This window comes from Pseudoliparis swirei, chromosome 11 (genome assembly GCF_029220125.1).
Source record: "Pseudoliparis swirei isolate HS2019 ecotype Mariana Trench chromosome 11, NWPU_hadal_v1, whole genome shotgun sequence".
Lineage (NCBI taxonomy): Eukaryota > Metazoa > Chordata > Actinopteri > Perciformes > Liparidae > Pseudoliparis > Pseudoliparis swirei.
The window spans coordinates 14,577,403-14,597,918 of record NC_079398.1 but is presented as its reverse complement, the minus strand read 5'-3'; the positions used below and the strand labels follow the sequence as shown (position 1 = coordinate 14,597,918).

Sequence of the window (20,516 nt, the reverse complement as noted above, 5' to 3'; positions counted from 1 at the left end):
AGAGCACCTCAAATGTTTTCTCTTTTTCCTCCTCCTCTTCTTCTTCACCTTCATCGCAACTCTGAAAGAGAAAGCAGAATGTCAAACCTGTGGAATTTAGCTGAACAGCACGCATTTTAGGAAAATCAATTTAGAGAATGAAGTACCTTTGCCATCATATCTGCATATGCAATATACAAGGGATCCTCCTCCAAGGAACTAACACAAACAGGAAGATAAACATCTGGTGGTTAACCTATTTGTAACGCACAATCACGTCTTATCCAACCGTAAAGTAAGGACTCTCTTCCTGTTGATCTGATCTTGGGAAAGCTCGAGAAATGCTCAACGGGACACACGACACATAGAATATTAATAAACTATGAAACAAGCAAACAGCGCCTCCAGACTCAATGACTACAGTTCACGATCAAACTCTCCTTCACTTTCCTCTAGTCAACTCGACTGGAGAGCCGACTGCAATCAGCATGAAACCAGACGGTATTCCCCAACGGGATCGTGAGCTGGTTGTGTTCTTCCCTTGCGAGTAAGACTGTATTTCCACTTGGAGTGACCTCCGACCTGTGTGTGCTTTTCAGGGATAGATTGAGTGAATTGGGGTCGCCAGGGAAACGCTCACTTGCTTTTCGGCCTTACTGTAAATGGGGAGATGGGATTGGCAGTGGAAGAAGTAGTAAGAAGTGTTCTAAAGATAAACTATTAATAAGAAAACTATTAATACCACACAGTTAAAGTCCTAAATGTTCACTTTAAGTGTAGAATGAACATTTTACTTATTTTACTTAAGATTTGGTCACGGTGGAGCTGATGTTGGATAGCTTAATAAATAATAATGCGTTATAATGTAATCGGCATATCTTTAGGAACAAATCTTAATCTGTAACCAGGCGGTATCCTCCGGATTTGAAAAGACAAGCGCTGCAGGAGGCGACTGATGCAGAAAGTGATTTGATTGACGAAGTACTGTAAATGAGAAAATGACCCTTCTTCCACTTACCACACTAACTTGTACAAATGAGTCTGCCTTTTGATTGACAGGTGGGAGTGATATGTGTTTTTGTGACTTCAAACAGTTCTTGAAACGCATTAAAGTTTGAGGCGTTATTCAGCATTCTGTTGTCCTGAGGTTCACCTCCTCGTGTTACTCGTAGATACAACTAAAGCCAAGATGACCAGACTACCGAACTCAAGGCTTCAAAACAGAAGTCCACAGGCCGATGGTTGACGGCACGGCGAAGCCTCTGCGATGTTTGTCCAGTAAGCAGCAAGACAACAGAGGAATACTAAAACACTGCTTATGTTTCTGTCCCAGGACAAAATGAAGAGCGATGATCAGACTCGATGCAGCTCTTTATTGGCTACGAGGCCCGCCCAAACTATTCTGTAGCACAGCTTGAGCAGAGTGTGTTGGTGCCAGGTGTGCAACGATGAGTGTGAACTCACCTGCACTCAGTGAGAGCGTTGTGGCTGAAATGCAGAATGAGCTGGTGAAGAGGGTCTGGCTGCTTTCTGACCTCCTCCTCTTCCTCATCCTCCACTTTGGGCTGCGTTTTCTGGACAAACCCAGGCAAGTAAATACTGGAGCACAGGCAGGTCGTCTCAATATCAACCATATGAGCTCAAAATACTTTGCAGGAAGAGGAGTTACAGTAAGATTTAACTGCTACTCAACTATACATCGCTTACCTTTAGAGAACCAGGTGTTGGCATAAACAAACAGTGGTAAGATACTTAAAGCGTGCAGACAATAAACCACGAGCGTGCACATAATGGCAGACACACAAACACAGCGGATGATGTTCAGCAGCGTTAAAAATGGAGTTAAGCATGACTCCATGGGCCCAGTTTGAACTCATAAACTTCTTACCATTTTACATCAGAGCAACCGATCATGATCGCAGACACATCAGAACTATTCTTCTCTTAAGTTGCTGCTAATGTGTATGCTTTGCTGGCTGGATCATAAAGTTCTTCATCTGTCACACCTCTAAATTGTTATGTGGTGCCCTGTGGCTTTCATTTCATATAATGTGGAAAAAGATTTTTTTTTCTTCTTCTTTTTCAATGATGAAATGGCAATAAAGATTAAAATGATGACTTTTGAAAGTCTATACACCCATTGGCACAGTAGGGTGTGTTGACTACCAGCGGGCCTTCATGAGTGTTTCTTATTCCAGAAAAGTGATGTTGTTAAACTCTTTCATTACCTATTTAATAATTATTTAATCAATATCTGCATATTACACTGTAGGATATCATGGGCCACAAAGTGTAGTCACTTGTGTGAAGTTGTAAAGAAACCATCTACGTGTTGTTGTTGTTCTGCTTTCTCTACACATTCAATGCATGGCTGGGATGTTTGATGACAGTTCAAATTTAAGAAAGACAACACAACTTTCAGAAATGTCATTGGTAAGTTGCAGCGCGGAGGCAGGATGCCATCTTACCGACAATGGGTGGGACAAGGTGGTCAAAAATACATCAGCTGGCTCTGACATCAGCGGTGATGTCATGCTTGCCGTAAATGAGCGGCTCTGGTAGAAAGACATGAATGGATGACTGAGTGCGACCCAGTGGTTCATAGAGGAATTGGGGCTTTTTAAGGATGACACGAGTACTTACAGCAAGATCCTGCACTAGCTTCTCCTCAAAAGAGTACTCCTCTGTTTCTATCCATATTCTCTGATAGGCCAGGAGGAAGAGGTTAATAGAGCGATGCCTGAGGAAGGGTGAGAGGAGATTAGCCTGAGTTATATAACAGCAGAGCAGAGGAGGGGACAAGACCCTTGAGGAGAGGTTAATACTGGTTAGTTTAGGGTACTGGTACATCCAACTGGTCACCGTGGAGTGAAGCGTCATGTTGCTTATAAATACATAAATATGACACGCATGCTCTCCGCCAGACCGTTCATCCAGTCACAATAGTTTTTTCATCAGCAGGCAGAAATTGCAATTCTAGCCTAAATTAAGGAATTTATCTGAATTTTGATTATATTATGTACCCATGTATCTGCACATAGGAATAGTTTGACATTTAAGGGTTGGGTCCAGGTTCACATTGAGCGCAGACATGAGATTGGCATTAATCTTCTCATTTAACTCTTACGTAAGCATTCCAAATAACTCCCAAAATGTCAAACTAGTTACTGTACAGATATGGACCAGTGGGAAAACCAGCGGGAATATTTGAAGAGGAGTTACATTTGCAGCATACAAAGTGCCTAAAGGAAAGCAAGGGACAGTTAGGAAAGGCAACAGGACCAACAAAGGAACAGCGCTACGTTACCGTCAGCACGGAGAGCAGACTGTCATAGTCTCTGTTCTCATGCATTATCTCCAGCCAAATATGTCGGTAGGCTTTCAGGAAGTAATTATTATTTTTGTGCCTGAGGGGATGAGGTACAATAGAGTGTGACATTGTGGAGAGAACAAAGGGTGAATAGAGAGACAAGAGGGGAAAGATGACATCTGAATGGGTGAAACTCCGGTAGAGTCGTCACATCTCAAAGCTTCACGTCCAGCCCTCAAACTCACAAATCTATTAACCAAGACAATAAATGCTCCTTGCATTGTAAATACCGTCTAATACTTATTCACTGTGCCGTGTCATATTTCACTGTCAACAACTCTGAATAAATGAGTCATGCTGTCAGGCATGCGGGCGGCCGCGTCTCAGCACATATTGAAGATGGCCACCCCCAGGTTGCCTCATAATTGTTTTCCTCCCTCGTGTAGCTCTCTGTCTGACTTGCTGTGATTGAGTTACAGAGCAGCAGGGCATGAAATTGCTAGTGTTCCTTTTTTCAATTCCTTGATAACAGCTGCAGGCTCGACATTTGTCCTACCGACGGAGGGCGGGAGGTCGTGAGTTAATGCAGGGTCAGAACCCAACAGAGAAAAATTAGGGTTTGTGAGCCGGACCGAAGAAGAACAAAGTGAGGTGGTATTCGGCCAGCAAGGATAGAGGTGGTGTTACAACAATAGCTACAGTTTCCTTTCTACGAGTGAATCCACAAGCAGCTCTCTGCTAACTTTGAACGTGGAGTGTTGGATTCAAGACTATAAGGCTGTTTAAATGTTTTTTGGCTAAACACATCGAGCAGAGATGTAGAGACTGGAGGTGTAATGTATGCAGTTATACCTTGGCAGATTATAAAGTGGAGCCATGCGGAAGCAGGCGACCACCGCTCGCTTCCTCTGCTTGGACAGCAACTTCTGCCAGACACATTTCTTGGATCTCAATGGCTGCTCCACCTAATGGGAGTACAAGAAGTCCGTGTGACGATTACATGATGATCAACACTGGAAGGGCATTCTCCACCAGAACTGGCATTTTCATAAAGGTTTGTCCTCAGCGCGAGTATTTATTTCGTAACTCATTGTGAGCCTGACTGTGTCCGAGTGAAGGGAGGAGCGCAGTAGAGTCAAAAGTACTTTTCTTCCAAGTATTACTGCAATTTGTGTTTTGTTGTCAAACTAAAACACACAGGAAGCAACATGCAGTTGATTCTATGCTTTGTTGAGGCTGCCTCAAACTAAAGTGCACAACAAGGAGGTAAATATTAGGTTAAATGTTTTTTTGATTTACTACTGCAAACACAATAATGTGAATAACCAGACTTTTCATTATTTGCAATGATGAATGGAGAGGTAGGTGTGGAGGTGACTGTATCCCACTAAGATGTCCAGGACTGACTTGCTGATTCCCTTCCCACAGTGTCATTTGCAGCTCTATATGCTCGATATGTTTTGATTATGCACAAATGTTTCAGTCCGACCTGCTCCAGGTTGAAGACAGCAGCAGAGATCCTCTGGATACGGTCCACCACCCTCTCAGGGTCTGGAGGCCCCTCACTTATCATCGCTATGTCCTTGTACAGGTTTAGCTGCCACCTCACTGCAGGGTCCTCTGACTGAAAGCAGGATGTGAAAAACAATAGTCATTACAACTTAATGACCACTTACATTCGCGATATTGAGACCGCACGCTCACCTTTTCTCGAAGGTGCAGATTCTGCCGAATATGATCTTTGACTTCTTCGTCTGTGTCTCTCTATCAAACAGCAGGAACGGGAATGTAAACCTTCGTTATTGTAAAATGTATATTGACGTTTCAAAGTGTTCTTGGTTGAATGCGAGGATGAATCTTTACTTGAGGTGAGCTGTGATCTCATAGGACTGGTTTCAAATGTGTGACCAGTGCATGTCACATGAAAGTTGTCTCACCAGGAGGTAGCGAGTCTTGGCGAGAGAGATGAGCTCCTGGTCTCCTGGGGTACACATGTTGAGGCCGATCGGCAGCATCTTCTTGAGAGCGGCAACAATGAGCGACGTCTGGATAGAGTAGAACTCACCGCGCCTTTTCTTGTGTTTCCTCTCCTGGTCTTGTCCTCCAGACTGAAAAAAAATGTGTTCAGCCGCCAAGTTATGGCGGCTAATGAGCTGGTCTTTTCTTCTGTTAAAAATGTCATTTTTTGCTGAGTTGCACTGAAGCACTTTAACATTTAAACTGATAGATTTACACTATTTTATTGGAGCTTAATTCACACAGGATGTACCGGTACTGCACTCCCACTACAAAAGGCAACTGAGGCAATTAATTTTCAGGCCTATAGCAAAAATCTGTGACTAGACTGAATCTGTGCCACTGAAGCTCTAAGAAGTGTCACACCTCAGCTGAAAAGCAGATGTAGCAGACTGAGGCTGTTAGAACAGCAAGGTGTTACCATTGAGGGGAAATTGCACTGTTGAGCCAAATTAAAGCAGCTGGCTCTGTGAAAATACTAATTTCTATATTAATATATATACGGAACAAATATATACACACACACTGACAGACACACACAGAACCGTATCACACATCGACTACAACATCATATAAATAGCATGAGGTAACTGTTGGCCAAACACACCAGGGTACCACAATCAACTGCAAACACACTGGTGGCATGTGATCACATGATCAGCTACAGAAGGGCTGGGCTACATTACTCCGGATGAGACGTGTTCCGCCCGTAAAGCAATGAGGAATGAGCAACGTTACCATGTAACACATGGTGATGAATGGTGGTCACAAATAATCAGGAGACATACTATTTAACTACTCTATAGACTATGTAGCACAGCGGCACAAGCTATTGGCTTTTCTGCTTAACGACGGAAGCATATAAGCCAATGAGCTGGCAGGTAAACAGCACATGCACTGCATCACTCTACCTTCTCCTTAAAGGACTGTTTGAGATAAAGGGAGAGGGAGAAAGAGAAAGGCAGTTGAGAGGGCAATTAACTGAGGCACACAGTCCTCACATGGACGTGCACTGCAATGAAAACCATTAGTTTGACTTTAGACAGCGAAACAGACAAAAGATGAAATGTTCCAACCTCGGTAACGCTGACAAGGGCTGAAGGCATGAATGTTAGTTTCTGTCGTCTGCTGTAACAAGCGTGCATGCAGAAATTCATACACACACACAAGTCATAGGTCAAAGTTAATTTAATTATTGTAATTTTACTTGCGAAGAGATTATCTACTCTCATTCACAAGCCGGTTTTGTTTGTCACGTGTGTGTGCGTGTTCATTTTTTACATGTTGACGTCAACACAAAAGTGGCGACGTTAACATGGCTGAGGAAACGTTAACATGTATCTTGCTCATTCTATTCATTCTGCTTATTTATGGACGTTTTTCAGCTTTCACACACACGCTCAATTGGCCATCGTGCAATTTCACGCAACTGAAAGGGTTGTAATGCGCTGCCGGAGGAAGGAAATCAAGCTAACATGGTTTAAAGGCATATAAAGCCTACCTTAGACATCTTGGTTTTATTGTCTCCAGTCAAGAAGGAAAGGTTGTTAATTTCATTCTGGACCACAAAGTTCTGCTCTTCTCTTTTGAAATTCTGAAAAAAGACAAACGTCAAAGAAAGATCAGGGTTCTGATGCACAACGGATGCCTGTTGTTTTGTTGTTGAACATATATGGAGACGAGAAAACGTACGTGTGACTTGCACCAGAGGATGAATATCTCAGCGACCATTCTAAAGAGATCATTGGAGTGAGCGTCTGGTTCTTTCAGCCATCTTGACCTGCAGAAAAAAGGCAAGATTAATACATTCTTTATATTTCTCCTGCAGAAACGAACATCTTTGAACAACTCCATCGCGCAGTGCTCAGTGAGCTAACCTGTTGTTGTCCACATAGCGGATAAGCATGGGGTAGAAGGCGTACAGGTCCCTGCAGAGTACGGCAAACTCGTCCAGGATGAGCAGCTCCGCCTCCTGGGTGTCTCCTTTACTGTCGGCCTTCAACAGCTCTTCCTCAGACACCACCTTCACGGTTTTCTTCTTGAGCTTCTCAAGTGTAGGAAGGAAGTGGCTCTTCAGCAGGTCTGCACGGGCCTTGCTGATGATGGGCTGCACATAAACTAAACAGGGCAAGAGAGAGAAATTATCACTTTATTACGGTTTGGTTTTATATTAAATATTCATGTATATCAAAATGTTGCCAGTGTTTAACCAATATTGTCATTAGAAAATGCCCCATTTTCATAACAATAGAATACAAAATGAGCAATTCAACCATGAAAGCTTTTACACATGATACACTTCCTGTTCTAAACTCAGTGATGGAGTTATTTTGCTGAATAAATACAAGAAAATAGGGTAGTTAACATGAGCTAACTAATCAGGAGATGATGCAACTGCAACACTGTCATTTTTTAAAGTGACAAATATAAAAGAAAAGCAAACCTACCTGCAATCCTCTTCATCCAGGAAGCCTCATCGATGCCCAAGTTGTTGTTGAGGATCTTGAGGATGTTGCCAAGAATTAGGCTGAGGTTTTCTGACGTGACGGTGGTGCAGCAGATGCTGCCCCCGCTGGCTGGCTGGTTCTCAGACCCCCTCTCCCACCAGTAGGACAGGTAGTTGCATAGCATGGGCAGCACCACCTCGATAACGTGAGGCATCTCCGTGTACCGAGCTCCCGACTCGGCCATGTCATTGATGTCGTTCATCAGTCCGTCCAGCCGCGGCATCCCAGGACACATCTCCTCCACCGAGTCTGGGATGCCGAGGTCTAAAAACAATTAGCGTTAACATTATATACGTTAAGAAGGGGAGGGATGTTTTCTAACTGATTATTTGAGAACAGCAAGAGTGTCACATAATGTACAAAATGTATGATTACATTAAAAATATACATCAGGCATTCCTCATATGGACATCTACAAATAATAAGATGGTTGTAAAAGACAGACATTTTTATTATCCATAATAATATCTGTTTAATTGGTCCACTGCTGGTAATAAACTTTGATTTTCTAATTATTACGAAATGACTCACTGGCTCGTTCTCTGGCACTCTTGGTATTAAAGACGGAGCAGGGGTTGTAGGTGTTGAGGAGCGGCTCCAGGAAGGCCACAGGCATGGCTCCAGCCAGGGTGGCCAGACACTGACCGAGAGCTGGGAGCTGTCTGAGGGGCACAGGGGATGAGAGTTGGTTGAAAGCTGCACTAAGAGTCGGTTTCTTCACTCAGGTTTTAATGACTTTACGGCATGTTGAAGAGGAGATACCTTTCTACGTAGATGTTTTTCCCAGTACCCAGTGCGTAGAGACTGGTTAGGATTCGATAGCAAGACACTTGGACATCATCCACTGGAATAAAGATAATTAAAAGTCCCTTGTTATTGTGATAATTCATGTTTATAGGGTTTAACTTTTATTTGTGTGAGTAGATAGATAGATAGATAGATGGATACTTTATTAATCCCGAGGGAAATTTAGGCCATCCAGTAGCTTATACACTTAACTTAACTCACAAACATACATACACAAATCACAGTAGAAAAACAATACAGTAAGTGACAGCTGTGTTCCAATGAGTGTCAGGTACAAGCAGCATGCCACCACTGTATTACAATAAACCTTTGAATCCCATGTCTTAGCAGCACAATATGTTGGATCATCGCTCCGCTGTCGGGACTTACAGAGCAGGTCGACTCCAAAGTGATGTTGAGTGATGTGTTCAAACAAAGCGGTTAAAATGGGGAGCAGGGCTACGGTGGTGTAGTTGATATTCTGCGACACCCCTTTCATCTGGGAGCGGGAGTGAGTGAACTTCCCCAGCTTCAGGTTCTCGAACGTCTTCTCCAGGTCTTCTGCAGCATTCTCAAAGAACGTCCTCAGCCCCAGCCTCACCAGCTCTGAGCCCGACTTCATCACCGTCCTGTTGGAGTGAAAGGTAGAGTGATAAACGGCTATCACCAAATGAGGAGATATGCAAGTGCAGGGCTGTAATAAACCACTGGATACCCGTTGGTATGCAGAGGACAACGCTGTGTGCCCAGTCGGACACGGTCATATGTGCACATTCTTCACTCTCGCATACCGGGAAGGTTTTATTCATGAAATATGAGACGTGACAATCAACCCGACCGCCCTCCCACTGCACATCAATTATTTATTTAATGAATTAGGTGAATATTTGAATCCAAGGTGAGTTTGCCAATGTTGTTGGCATACTGATTAATATGATTAGTCTTGCCATCTTCAGGTATTTCACAGTTCATAATATTACCAAATGAATTACTCTTTGATAAGCCTTGACGTATCTCACTGGGAAGGAGAAATAAAAGCCTGTGGGCATCAGCTTCAGCTCTTCAGCACAAACAAGACAATAGTACATTTCCCATCCAGCCTCGTTATGCGTGAGCTGCATTAACAAACAGGACATTGTCTCTAAAGAACACGATGAGCCTCGGGCAATATGTGCCGCATGAAATTGGTCTTGCTTATTTAAATACCAGAGGACGGTTAAGGCCAGTGCCTCCCACAAGACACCGCAGGAATAACTGTTAGAAAAGAAAATGTTCATTTCAAATATGCTCCTCCTGCATAAGGGTCCTACAGGAGTTATTCTACATCATTGCGTGACACTGGACGGATTTCATTTGTTTATTACACAGTCATTATTGAACAAAGATTGTAGTTAACATTTAAGATTTAGGAGAAAAATCAAATGTTCCCGGTTCCCTGTGAGTGTTGAGAGCTCACCTGGTGTCCAGGGTGTGTGCCAGGATGTGCAGACAGCTGACGATGTTCATGGAGTCGCTCCCTACAAGACAACACATCAGACTTAAATATGAGGTGAACACACACACACACACACACACACACGCAGTCATCCATGTTTAAGGGACTTTCTTGACCTGAACTGAGCCTTTCATTGCAGCAATGATTTCATGTGTGTGTATGTAGCGCACCTCAACAACCCACAATCATATGTTGGGTTACGAATTCAGTTAAATTATAGATGTACGGCTCGTGGATCAATATTTAGATCACCACTTCTGTTAAGGGCGAGATGGGTTAAAGTACTGTATTTCGTTTTGTGTCCCTTTAGTTGCAATTACTTAAAGGACTAGTTCAACATTTTCTGAAATATGCACATTTGCTTTCTTATCAAGAGTAAAGAAGACTGATGCCACTCTTGTGTTTCTGGCTAGCCACAGTTAGCTTATTTAAAGATCTTTAATTAACATGCATTATTTGTTTTAAATTGTTTATAAAAGGGCGGTTTTATGGAAAATTCCTCCAGTATTTGGGAGCCAATACGTTGACTACAAAGCTTTCAGTTTGTGGTGCAGTCAGAGCTATATTTTTAGACACAACCGAAAACACGTTTTCTAAACCAACCTAAGACATGATCAAACCTACTTATACCTTATACCTTCAGACTTGATAAAATGATAAGCAATCACTTTTACAAAGCACACACAGACTCACACACAGTCTCACACACAGACTCTCTCTCTCACACACACACACACACACACACACTGCTGTCAGGAGTAATCAGCTTACCAAAGAGAGAAATCCTATGTCTGACAAGAGCTGCCAGTTTACAAAACAGGCTGGAGGTGTGATGGATAGACAAGGAAGGAAATCAGACAGTTACATTGAGTAGATTCTTAGAGAGTAGATTAGTAAAAAGGTTACAAGAGTTTAGGATTTTGAGTAAGGAATGGCAAAGAGTTACTGGCATGCTATGTTACAGTAAGTGTCTTCATTTTGTACCTGGTGACCATCTCCTTCTCCTTGTTGGAGGCGTAACCGCTGCTGCTCAGGTTCTTACTCGGGGAGGACAGGAAGTAGAGAGAGTGGTTCTTGAAGTACTGGTCGATGAGTGGAAGGAGAACCTGAAGGAGGACATCGATGATGACAAGATAAGGTTGATAGAAATGTTATTTTAAAAGCCTTATCTCAATATGTACAGCAGCTGTATTTATATCACATCCTTACTTTGGCAAAAAACTTGATTTCCTTTTCATGAGGGGACCTGTCTGTTTTGCCGCTGGCAGCCATGGCCTCTGGATTTAGAGCATGAATACATATTTAATAGTAAGTAATGAGGCTTCTTCAAGTCTCTTGCAGTCAGGTCCTATGTAATATTACCATACATACCCAAGTGAGCGATGAACTCCTGAGCCGAGTCGACGTACTTGAGCAGCTTCTTGAGGAACTTGTAAGCGAACCTCTTTTCCATGGAAGAGGAATCCTGCTCCAAGTCCTTCAAACCTCTGCCACACATATGGGATATTAGCTATAAATCAACACTTAAAAATGTGCAAGTTGGAAAAAAGTGTAAAACCCGACAAACATCAACAGAATAATTATAAAATAATAATAAAAAACAGATATCCTGATGTTGACCTTGTAATGCTGTAGCCATTGATCTGCAGGAAGCGGAACAGGTCCTGGGCTTTCTCCCGGTCCCGGGCCTTCTCTTTGGCCGTCAGCGTGTCATAGGGCACCAACAGAGGGTGTGTTCCCCCTCCTGCAACCACAGACAACCCAGTGTTATGTAAGACTTGATCCGCCACGGCTCTCTACTGTGCATTTGTGTGAAGGAAAATGGTAACATGAAGAAGATGCGTCACTCAGCCGAACCTATTTAGTCACGTACGGCTAGGTATCCATATGCCCACAGGCACATATTAAAACAACAATGAGCAGGTGGCACCTTACATCCACCCACACACACACACACACACACACACACACATATGGTCTCTTCCTCGCTGCTTTGCAGGTATCTCTGTGGCTTGTCTATGATTTAATTCATAAGCAAATCACCTCTGCTTCCAAGGTCACTCTTTTTCTTCTTGGCCCAGATGTTATGATAATTTTCAGCCACCACCTCTACCATCCCCTTGGACCAAAGACAAACGAGACAATCAGTAGATCTCAGAGGAGCATGTCCCGCACATGCAACTCATTCCTATTCAAGAATTATTTCTTTTCATCTTGTATTCAGACTGAGAGATCGTCTGATGAACACAGAAGTGAGGTCACTGACCTGCAATTCTCTGGATAAAACCACGTTGCTTGTGTCTATGGGGCTTGGATTGAAGCCATTTGCCTAGAAATGTTCAAAAAGATGAAGATTTACAATGAGACACTGTGTTCTTTGTAAAGGTTTTAAAAAGTTGAAAACACAAGATTTGGAATTTGTTAAAATGACAAATCTGCTTTCAGTCTATTATGCGAGGACACTAGCAACACAATCAGCTTTTTGTCCGTGGTAAATAATGTGAATTTTAATAATTGCATATATGCTGACAAGTGGTACTGTTCTGAAAGTATGTAGATATGCACTGAAAGCACCAGTAGGGCTGGGCCAGGGAGCAACTTAACTAAAATGAGAAATTATAATCAGCCAGATAGAATGAACAATTGGTTCTCAAGCTGAATCAGTTGCAACACAGAACCCCACGTGTTACGATTGAGTGTGTGAAAACGTCTAAGCTCGCAGAGAGGCTGGAATAGTTAGCTAAACGAAGCAAAGGAAGGAAACAGACGATATAAATAGCTAAAAGTAACAAATAAACGGTTGAAATAGATTGATAAAAGTAATGGATAAACAGTTTAACAGTTAGATAAAATAAAAAGTTACACAGCAATGGATTAACAAATATTAAGCTAAAAGTAATGGATACATAATTGACCTAGTTAACGTTAGCTAAACATACAAGCTAAACCGTTGAAATTGTTTGTTGTGACAAGTAAGGAAAACTGTTTCAAATGTTGGCCAGAAAATAATGGCTCAAATAAAACGTCAACAAGTAAGGAACAGTGGTTGAAAGTTAGCTAATGCTTTTTGATGATTGGTTGAAACTAATGGAAAGTTAAGCTAGTTAAGTTAAGTCATTCTTTGCTCTGTACCTGTGAAGCCTGAGAGATCTTTCTCATTTTCTCATTCTCCCTCTGTAGAGACATGCTTTCTCCATCTTTGGTCCTGTCGATTCTCCAGCGCATCGCCAGCAAACTCTTCAGGGACTCTCGAATTGGCCATCTGTAAATCTCTTTCTCCTGAAGCACAAAGTTAGAAATGAGGAACAAGGACTCAGCCTAGAAGCTTTTAGGTTCTCTCGTTAATGCTACAATCCTTCACAGATCTCACATTCTTCATACCTTCTCTGTTAGGGCTTTGTAGATTCTGAGCTGAGGGTGAATCTTGGCCTTCTCATCAACACAGTCTCCATATTTCCATCCCCACAGCACCTGAGTCACACGCACAGAGGGATGTACTAGTATGAACAATCGTTATTTTATTTTTTATTTTTTTATTTGAAAGGCTGGGTAAGAGATTAAGTCAGCACAACACAAGAAGGAGTCATAGTGCATTCAGTTTTTGCCGTACTCAGTTTTTGTTTTTTGAGAGAACAATGCAGGCTAAGCAGTTGGCACAAAAGAGAGCAAATGCCCTCGACACAGACGAGCAGAATTATTGTCAGCATTTTCAAAAGATCTATTACAAAACTGAAACCAAAGGAGACAATGCTGCGATATTGGAAAAGAAAAGAACAATCAAAAATATTGAGCTGAAGTATTTTGCATGTATACGCCTGCTTTTCTGCTGCTTTTGAATGCAGTATTCCCAAAAGAACAGACAGTTTTAAGCGTCCGCTGGTTTTCCTACAACACTGAAGACTTGTGTCAAGTTCAACACGTGCAATTTGATACCCATTTTCCCATATTTCTTATCTTTGACCTTACCTTCTCTGCAGACCATTTCTCATGGGAGTGTTCTGCAAATTTGTTGGCAAATTGCTCAAGCTTATCTGGAAGAGCAATGCTGGGAAAATAAAGTGTGTGAGAATTAGTCCGCTTGTGTATGCAAATGCATGTACAGTCATATAATGTGCATGTCATCACATAGTAATGACATGATAAGTCAGGCTTATACTATAAATCTTATTGATGTCTGGCTCCAACACGCCTTACTTAGCAGTACTGATGGGTTTGGGGTCAAAGTTGCCCTGAGCATTTACAGAAACGGGTTTCTCCACAGTGGTACTGATTGAGGTGTCTACGTAGTCCGGTGGCAAAGCTCCAGCTATGGCACTGAGGCAAGGCATGGCCATCTTGAAAAGCTCTGCGTCATATTTCTACATGGTGAGGAAAAGAAAGATTCTGAGCAAATGCAAAACATAGCTCTTAAGATTTAAGTACAGTTATGAAAATGTTATTATTATTTCACAAATACAAGAAATGTGCTAAATTGTTAAATTAAGGTGGGACTTAAATAAAGCTACACAGCCTCTCTAGATAAATTGTAACAGTGCAGTGGGACCAGGAGAAGAGTCGTAAATAAAGAATTATTCTAAAAGACCCAGTGTGCTAGAGGCTTTGGGATCAATGTGCGGATATTGATGTTTTCAGGCCGGCCCTTTGCACAGCCTCCTTTCATGAGAGATGTGCTGAGTCCAGCCACTTGCATCACAAACAGACTTCAAGATACGTGTGTCCATGACTTCTTCGCATACATGCATGTCATTTACAATTGTGGTAAAATAAGTAACTTTTATTGAAGTGTTTATCACTTTTGTGGAGCATTTCTGGTATTACCCTCTCTTACATAATGTTTATCAAGAAGTAGATGTCAGCCTTTTGCCAAACAGACGTTAATGTAGCATAATTAAGTCACAATGACATTGCAAAGGACACACACAAAAAAAAGAATTGAGTGACGTCTCACCCTCTGGGACAGAGAATCAAAAACTCCCCAGAAGATTTTCTTGGTGAGCAGGAGTTCATCCTCGGATGCTGTGCCGTAGCTGCCCCAGCCTGATGGGAGGCAGTAGTACTTCCAGTTCTGCTCGTAGTGGTTGGTTAACAGCTAGAGGACACAAAAAAGCAGAGGTCAACACAAGCAGGGAAAAGATCAACACAATTTAGTAAACAGAGGGATTTAACTGTGTTTTCAATGACATGACACGAGTAAGCAGCCGAACATATGCTCGCCACACACTGGCACTGGGCCATGCATGTATAGGGCACCTCAAAGGAAATCAGTTCTCCCACAAATCAGCACAGATGAAATCCAAATGTGTACATGAAGGTACAACAAGTGTGTGAACCCGTACACAGCCCAATTACATCTTCAGTATTTCTCTTGTGTGTTCCAGACTGATTGAGTGGAGCAGTGAAGTCAACAAGCCTGTAATCACACAGTCCAATACTTCAGCGCCTTGCTTTCCCTCCTGCAGCTGCCCGCTTCTTCCACAGCAGATGATTAATACTGTGGGTGTGTTAGAAATGTTCACCTTTGAGTGTGCTTGTGTGTCTGAGAGAAAGAGGTGTACACCAATAATGTTTACGTTAAAGGTACACCGGCAATAGAGTCGGTGGAAAGTAGCTGTTGGTACTTCACCACCAAGCTGACAATCTAATAAACTGAAGGAGTAAATTGCCACCAGCAGCGACGACAGACAAAACACAGGTTCAATTATGGAGAAAAGTAAAGAAAAGTAAAGGAAAGACCATGATGCAAACAGGAAACGACTAAAACTGAGTCATGCAAGCAGATCAACAAGCAAAAAGAGATACGGCAATATATGAGATGGCAAAGGGATTAAAAAAGTGAAGAAATCATTGCCCACTCTGAGAGGCATCTTGCAGTAATCGGTCAGCAAGGGCACATCAAAGACAAGGCGGTGAAGGAGCTGCTGCAACATGGCGGGACGAAGGTGCCTGCAGACAAAGGTTAAAGATAAGAGTGCGGCTGCCCTGAGCTGCCTTTAACAACAATCACATCTTCAGACTCACTTCAATCCCACTGATTTAGAGGGATTATAAAGGAACAAGGCCCTCAGCTATCATAGAGTTTAGCTAGAAAGCAGATCACATGTGCTGTTGATCTTTGCTATTCTGGCCGGCTGAATGTTTGGTGTATCACCAGTCAAAGAGTACACAAGCTCCTCTAATGCTCCTCACTTGCAGACAGCCAGCAGGCACTCCTCGATGGCGTCTCTCTGGGCCTTGGTGAGTGAGCGGCCTTTGGAAAGGCGGTAGATGGTGTGCAGAGTGGAGTCAATGAGGGTGGCGTAGTGCTCGGTGCCGGCAAAGAGAGGGGCGCAGCGGGTGAGGAGCGGGAGCATGGCTGAGCCGATGAAGCGGTTCATGGCCAGGGCCGTCTCCGTGGTGCATAGACCCTCCTGTGGACAGAACGGTCACAGGCCATACAACATGAGATTACTTCATTTATTTAAGTAAGAATCTGTAATTTAAAAAAGGAAATAACACATTCTCCCCCTGAGAAGAGGTTTTGTGTTGCTACAGCATTACTTAGTCTGGTATGACTGCTGGCTGACGTTCGCATGTTGCTGTTTAACTGCGATGACAGTCATCTGACTTCATAACTATTCTCTCCTTGTACTCCGACAGTATGTGTTAGCATCCTGTAGGTGTTACTTTACTTCAAGATAAATTATATTACCTTGCATGTAAATGAATGTGTGTTTTTGTTGACCATTTTTAAAAGAGTACCATTTAGCACTATAACACTGTCTTGTAAATAACCTTGCGAACGATATTAGAAACTCCACTAACTAAATAAATAATAATGTGTATTTTAAATTTGACATATTATATGATGGATTAATTTTAGCCAAAAGTCTGCACACTATGGATTTGAGAGTTTAGAGAGAAACATCATAAAGGTATTCTTGATAATTGGAGTAAAGAAAAATTAATAATCAACCAATAATCAACTTGATCTGTGGTTAATGAGGAGTTAGTATTAGTATAAAAGGTTGCCCAATCATATTGATCTCAAAAGCCCTTGATGAAGTTCATGTTCCATTACTTCTCCCCTGTGTCGCTGTCAGCTTGACCCACCGTATCCAGAGAGGTGGCAGCCCTCAGGTCCGGAAGGAAGCCGACTTCGAGCAGGTGAAGAAGAAAGCTCTGGTCCTCGATACCATACACACGGTCCAAAAACAGCACCATGGGGGCCTTGTGATCTGGACAGAAGCAGGCCGACATGTCCGGCTCGGTCACCGACCCATCTGAGAGAGATTGAGACAGGGAGAGGAAGGCACAACATATAGAGTTACCCACTCAGGTGTGAGGCAGTGAAATACTCGGAGAACAACCCACAGCGCATAATTGAAAGTCTTCTGTGATTAGGAAAGCCGTGTGTATTCATCAGGCAGCGTGCAGCAACGTGACGATCAGAGTTCTTTCGGAGCCTGAGCCGTGGCACGCCGTCCTCGGTCTTGGCCTGTTGACAGAGCTTCTGTGGCCGTGCTCTGGGCTGAAACTTTCAGAGGCCAGCCCTGAAATACTTATGCAGATCAATCAATAGAGCAAGACAGCTTGCTATAGAAATGATCGGGCTTACTCTGAGCTATGAGAGAGTGCAGTAAAGCGTTGTGCTGATTAAAAAGGCATGAGCAGTGAAATGTAATCAATAACCTTCTGCCCTGCACTGAATGTGCAGACCTTCTTCGGCCGCTGTGCCTTCACATGAGCGAGACACAGTGTAGTAGCACAAGCATAGGGTGTGTCCTCCAATGGAAGTATACAGGTGTGCTGTATGCTGCCTTGCATCTTTCGAGTCCACTTCCTGACCAGTACCTTTGTTGATGATGGGCATTTTGAGCGGTATGCTGATGATTCCCACGAGGTCTTCAGTCGGCACCAGAGAGCGCAGGATGGCACGGATACGCAGAGCTTCACCTTTCCCCTTGTTGATGAGCTGAGGAAGGGAAAAGGAAGTGAAAAAAGGGGAAATCTGTCTCAGGAAAACAACAAATACAATCACAATTTCTCGCAAACATACATGCATCTCTGGAGCGCAACGTCCCAACAGGTCGATGAGTGCAGAGTAGAAGGACATTATGGCGTTGCCCATGTGTACAACCTCCTCCTCATCATCCCCGTCAGCAGACCTAACAGTGGGAAAGGGAGAGGTTTAGGAAGAACAGACGCAGGGTGAACATTTCTCAGGAGCATCACAGCAAAGATGCAAGCGAAGGTGGATCAGCAGCTAATCCTAAAGGCCCCGGTAATGATTCGGTACATTTTGCTTACACGTCAGAGCTGACTCCATGCACAGAGCCCGGCAGGTCCAGGGCTGGCGTCTCAGAGATCTTGATGGCTTCCTTCATGGCAGCCAGCAGGCCGTTCCCTCCCTCCCCCCTCAGGGCAGGTCCAAAACACTCTGGACGACGAATGAGCAGCTTGACCACAACACTGGAGTTCTCCTCGACGCTCTCGCCTGCAGCACAAACGTAACGTCAAAGGAGTACAGACATAAAAGAACATACATCATTAATGTCAGCAAGAAAATACAACACGTAAACACATTGCAGCTCGAACATAAACACCCCTATCCCCAAATATTCGGACAACACATCAAGTACACTTTGCCTATAGCAGCAGAATGCTTCGTTGGGCCTTTGGCCGCTTTTACGACATGTCTAGAGAGAGAGGGAGAGAGAGAGAGAGATACAGTAACAAGAGAGAGAGAGCTACAGTAACAAGAGAGAGAGAGATACAGTAACAGAGAGGGAGAGAGAGATAGTAACAGAGAGAGAGAGAGATACAGTAACAAGAGAGAGAGACAGATACAGTAACAGAGAGGGAGAGAGAGAGAGAGAGATAGTAACAGAGAGAGAGAGAGAGAGATACAGTAACAAGAGAGAGAGAGCTACAGTAACAAGAGAGAGAGAGATACAGTAACAAGAGAGAGAGAGAGAGAGATACAGTAACAGAGAGAGAGAGAGAGATACAGTAACAAGAGAGAGAGAGAGAGATACAGTAACAGAGAGAGAGAGAGAGAGACAGTAACAAGAGAGAGAGAGAGATACAGTAACAAGAGAGAGAGAGCGATACAGTAACAGAGAGAGAGAGAGAGATACAGTAACAGAGAGAGAGAGAGATACAGTTACAGAGAGAGAGAGAGAGAGACAGTAACAGAGAGAGAGAGAGAGAGAGAGAGAGAGAGAGATACAGTAACAGAGAGAGAGAGAGATACAGTAACAAGAGAGAGAGAGAGACAGTAACAGAGAGAGAGAGAGACAGTAACAAGAGAGAGAGAGAGATACAGTTACAGAGAGAGAGAGAGATAGTTACAGAGAGAGAGAGATACAGTAACAAGAGAGAGAGACAGATACAGTAACAAGAGAGTGAGAGAGATACAGTAACAGAGAGGGAGAGAGAGAGAGATATAGTAACAGAGAGAGAGAGATATAGTAACAGAGAGAGAGAGAGATACAGTAACAGAGAGAGAGAGAGATACAGTAACAAGAGAGAGATACAGTTACAAGAGAGAGAGACAGATACAGTAACAGAGAGGGAGAGAGAGAGAGAGACAGTAACAAGAGAGAGAGAGAGATACAGTAACAGAGACAGAGAGAGAGATACAGTAACAGAGAGAGAGAGACAGTAACAGAGAGAGAGAGAGACAGTAACAGAGAGAGAGAGAGAGAGACAGTAACAGAGAGACAGAGAGAGAGATACAGTTACAGAGAGAGAGAGAGAGAGACAGTAACAGAGAGAGAGAGAGAGACAGTAACAAGAGAGAGAGAGAGATACAGTAACAGAGAGAGAGAGAGACAGAGTGGTGACTGCAGTCTTACCGTTGACAAAGACAGCAAACCGCAGGAAGGAAAGGTAGCGCTCCCCCTCAATGGGGTTCCAGCCGATGTCTGGGTAACCTTTAGCCAGGAGGATTGGACAACTCTGGAGACCACAGCCTGCCAAGTAGGTGACCACCTGCATGTAGACCACATAGCATCACATATAGATAACCTTTTCAAATGGTGTCTCTCCTTTTACAGACTACGGCGTCACAAAGTCTCACCTTGTCCAGATCGGGCTCCTCCAGAGCCAGGGCCAGGCCGTTGTTGTCCATCACCGAGGAAGCAGCCACGTCGAGAGGAGTGGAGCCCCTCATTGCTGGGGAAGCTACGACACAAAGCACACCGGTGGGGTCGACCGTTCATTCTGTTGGGTTTCATTTAAGCCTGTGTCTGTGTGCTTATCTCAACAAACAGCAGGGGGTGATGTTTGTCACTCCTTCCAGCAGCTGGTTAACATCCTTGTTAAAGGAAAGTTTCCTCACCAATTTGCTCTGAACACACACGGTCATATTGGACTCCACAGGGTTGATGGGAACCAATGTGTGTCACACTCTGCACACCAACGCCTCGTCTACAAGGCCGCG

General features: G+C 43.3%; 1 protein-coding gene across 1 annotated transcript in view; it reads right to left on the bottom strand.

Moving 5' to 3' along the window:
• The window catches only part of LOC130201664 (ryanodine receptor 3-like), a 110,996-nt gene that overhangs the window by 15,270 nt on the left and 75,210 nt on the right, over positions 1-20,516 (bottom strand). The window contains 37 exon segments of the mRNA XM_056426752.1: positions 8-61; positions 147-198; positions 1,444-1,553; positions 3,287-3,386; positions 4,142-4,254; positions 4,779-4,913; positions 4,994-5,053; positions 5,227-5,397; positions 6,217-6,231; positions 6,807-6,899; positions 6,998-7,085; positions 7,183-7,423; positions 7,753-8,076; positions 8,344-8,474; positions 8,575-8,656; positions 8,989-9,227; positions 10,055-10,115; positions 10,865-10,914; positions 11,078-11,199; positions 11,303-11,370; positions 11,465-11,580; positions 11,714-11,837; positions 12,137-12,212; positions 12,360-12,422; positions 13,226-13,372; positions 13,475-13,564; positions 14,060-14,138; positions 14,288-14,451; positions 15,042-15,182; positions 15,946-16,036; positions 16,280-16,500; positions 17,183-17,352; positions 17,924-18,044; positions 18,129-18,237; positions 18,380-18,566; positions 19,930-20,065; positions 20,154-20,257. Of these exon segments, the coding sequence (XP_056282727.1) occupies positions 8-61; positions 147-198; positions 1,444-1,553; positions 3,287-3,386; positions 4,142-4,254; positions 4,779-4,913; positions 4,994-5,053; positions 5,227-5,397; positions 6,217-6,231; positions 6,807-6,899; positions 6,998-7,085; positions 7,183-7,423; positions 7,753-8,076; positions 8,344-8,474; positions 8,575-8,656; positions 8,989-9,227; positions 10,055-10,115; positions 10,865-10,914; positions 11,078-11,199; positions 11,303-11,370; positions 11,465-11,580; positions 11,714-11,837; positions 12,137-12,212; positions 12,360-12,422; positions 13,226-13,372; positions 13,475-13,564; positions 14,060-14,138; positions 14,288-14,451; positions 15,042-15,182; positions 15,946-16,036; positions 16,280-16,500; positions 17,183-17,352; positions 17,924-18,044; positions 18,129-18,237; positions 18,380-18,566; positions 19,930-20,065; positions 20,154-20,257 (4,448 nt within the window).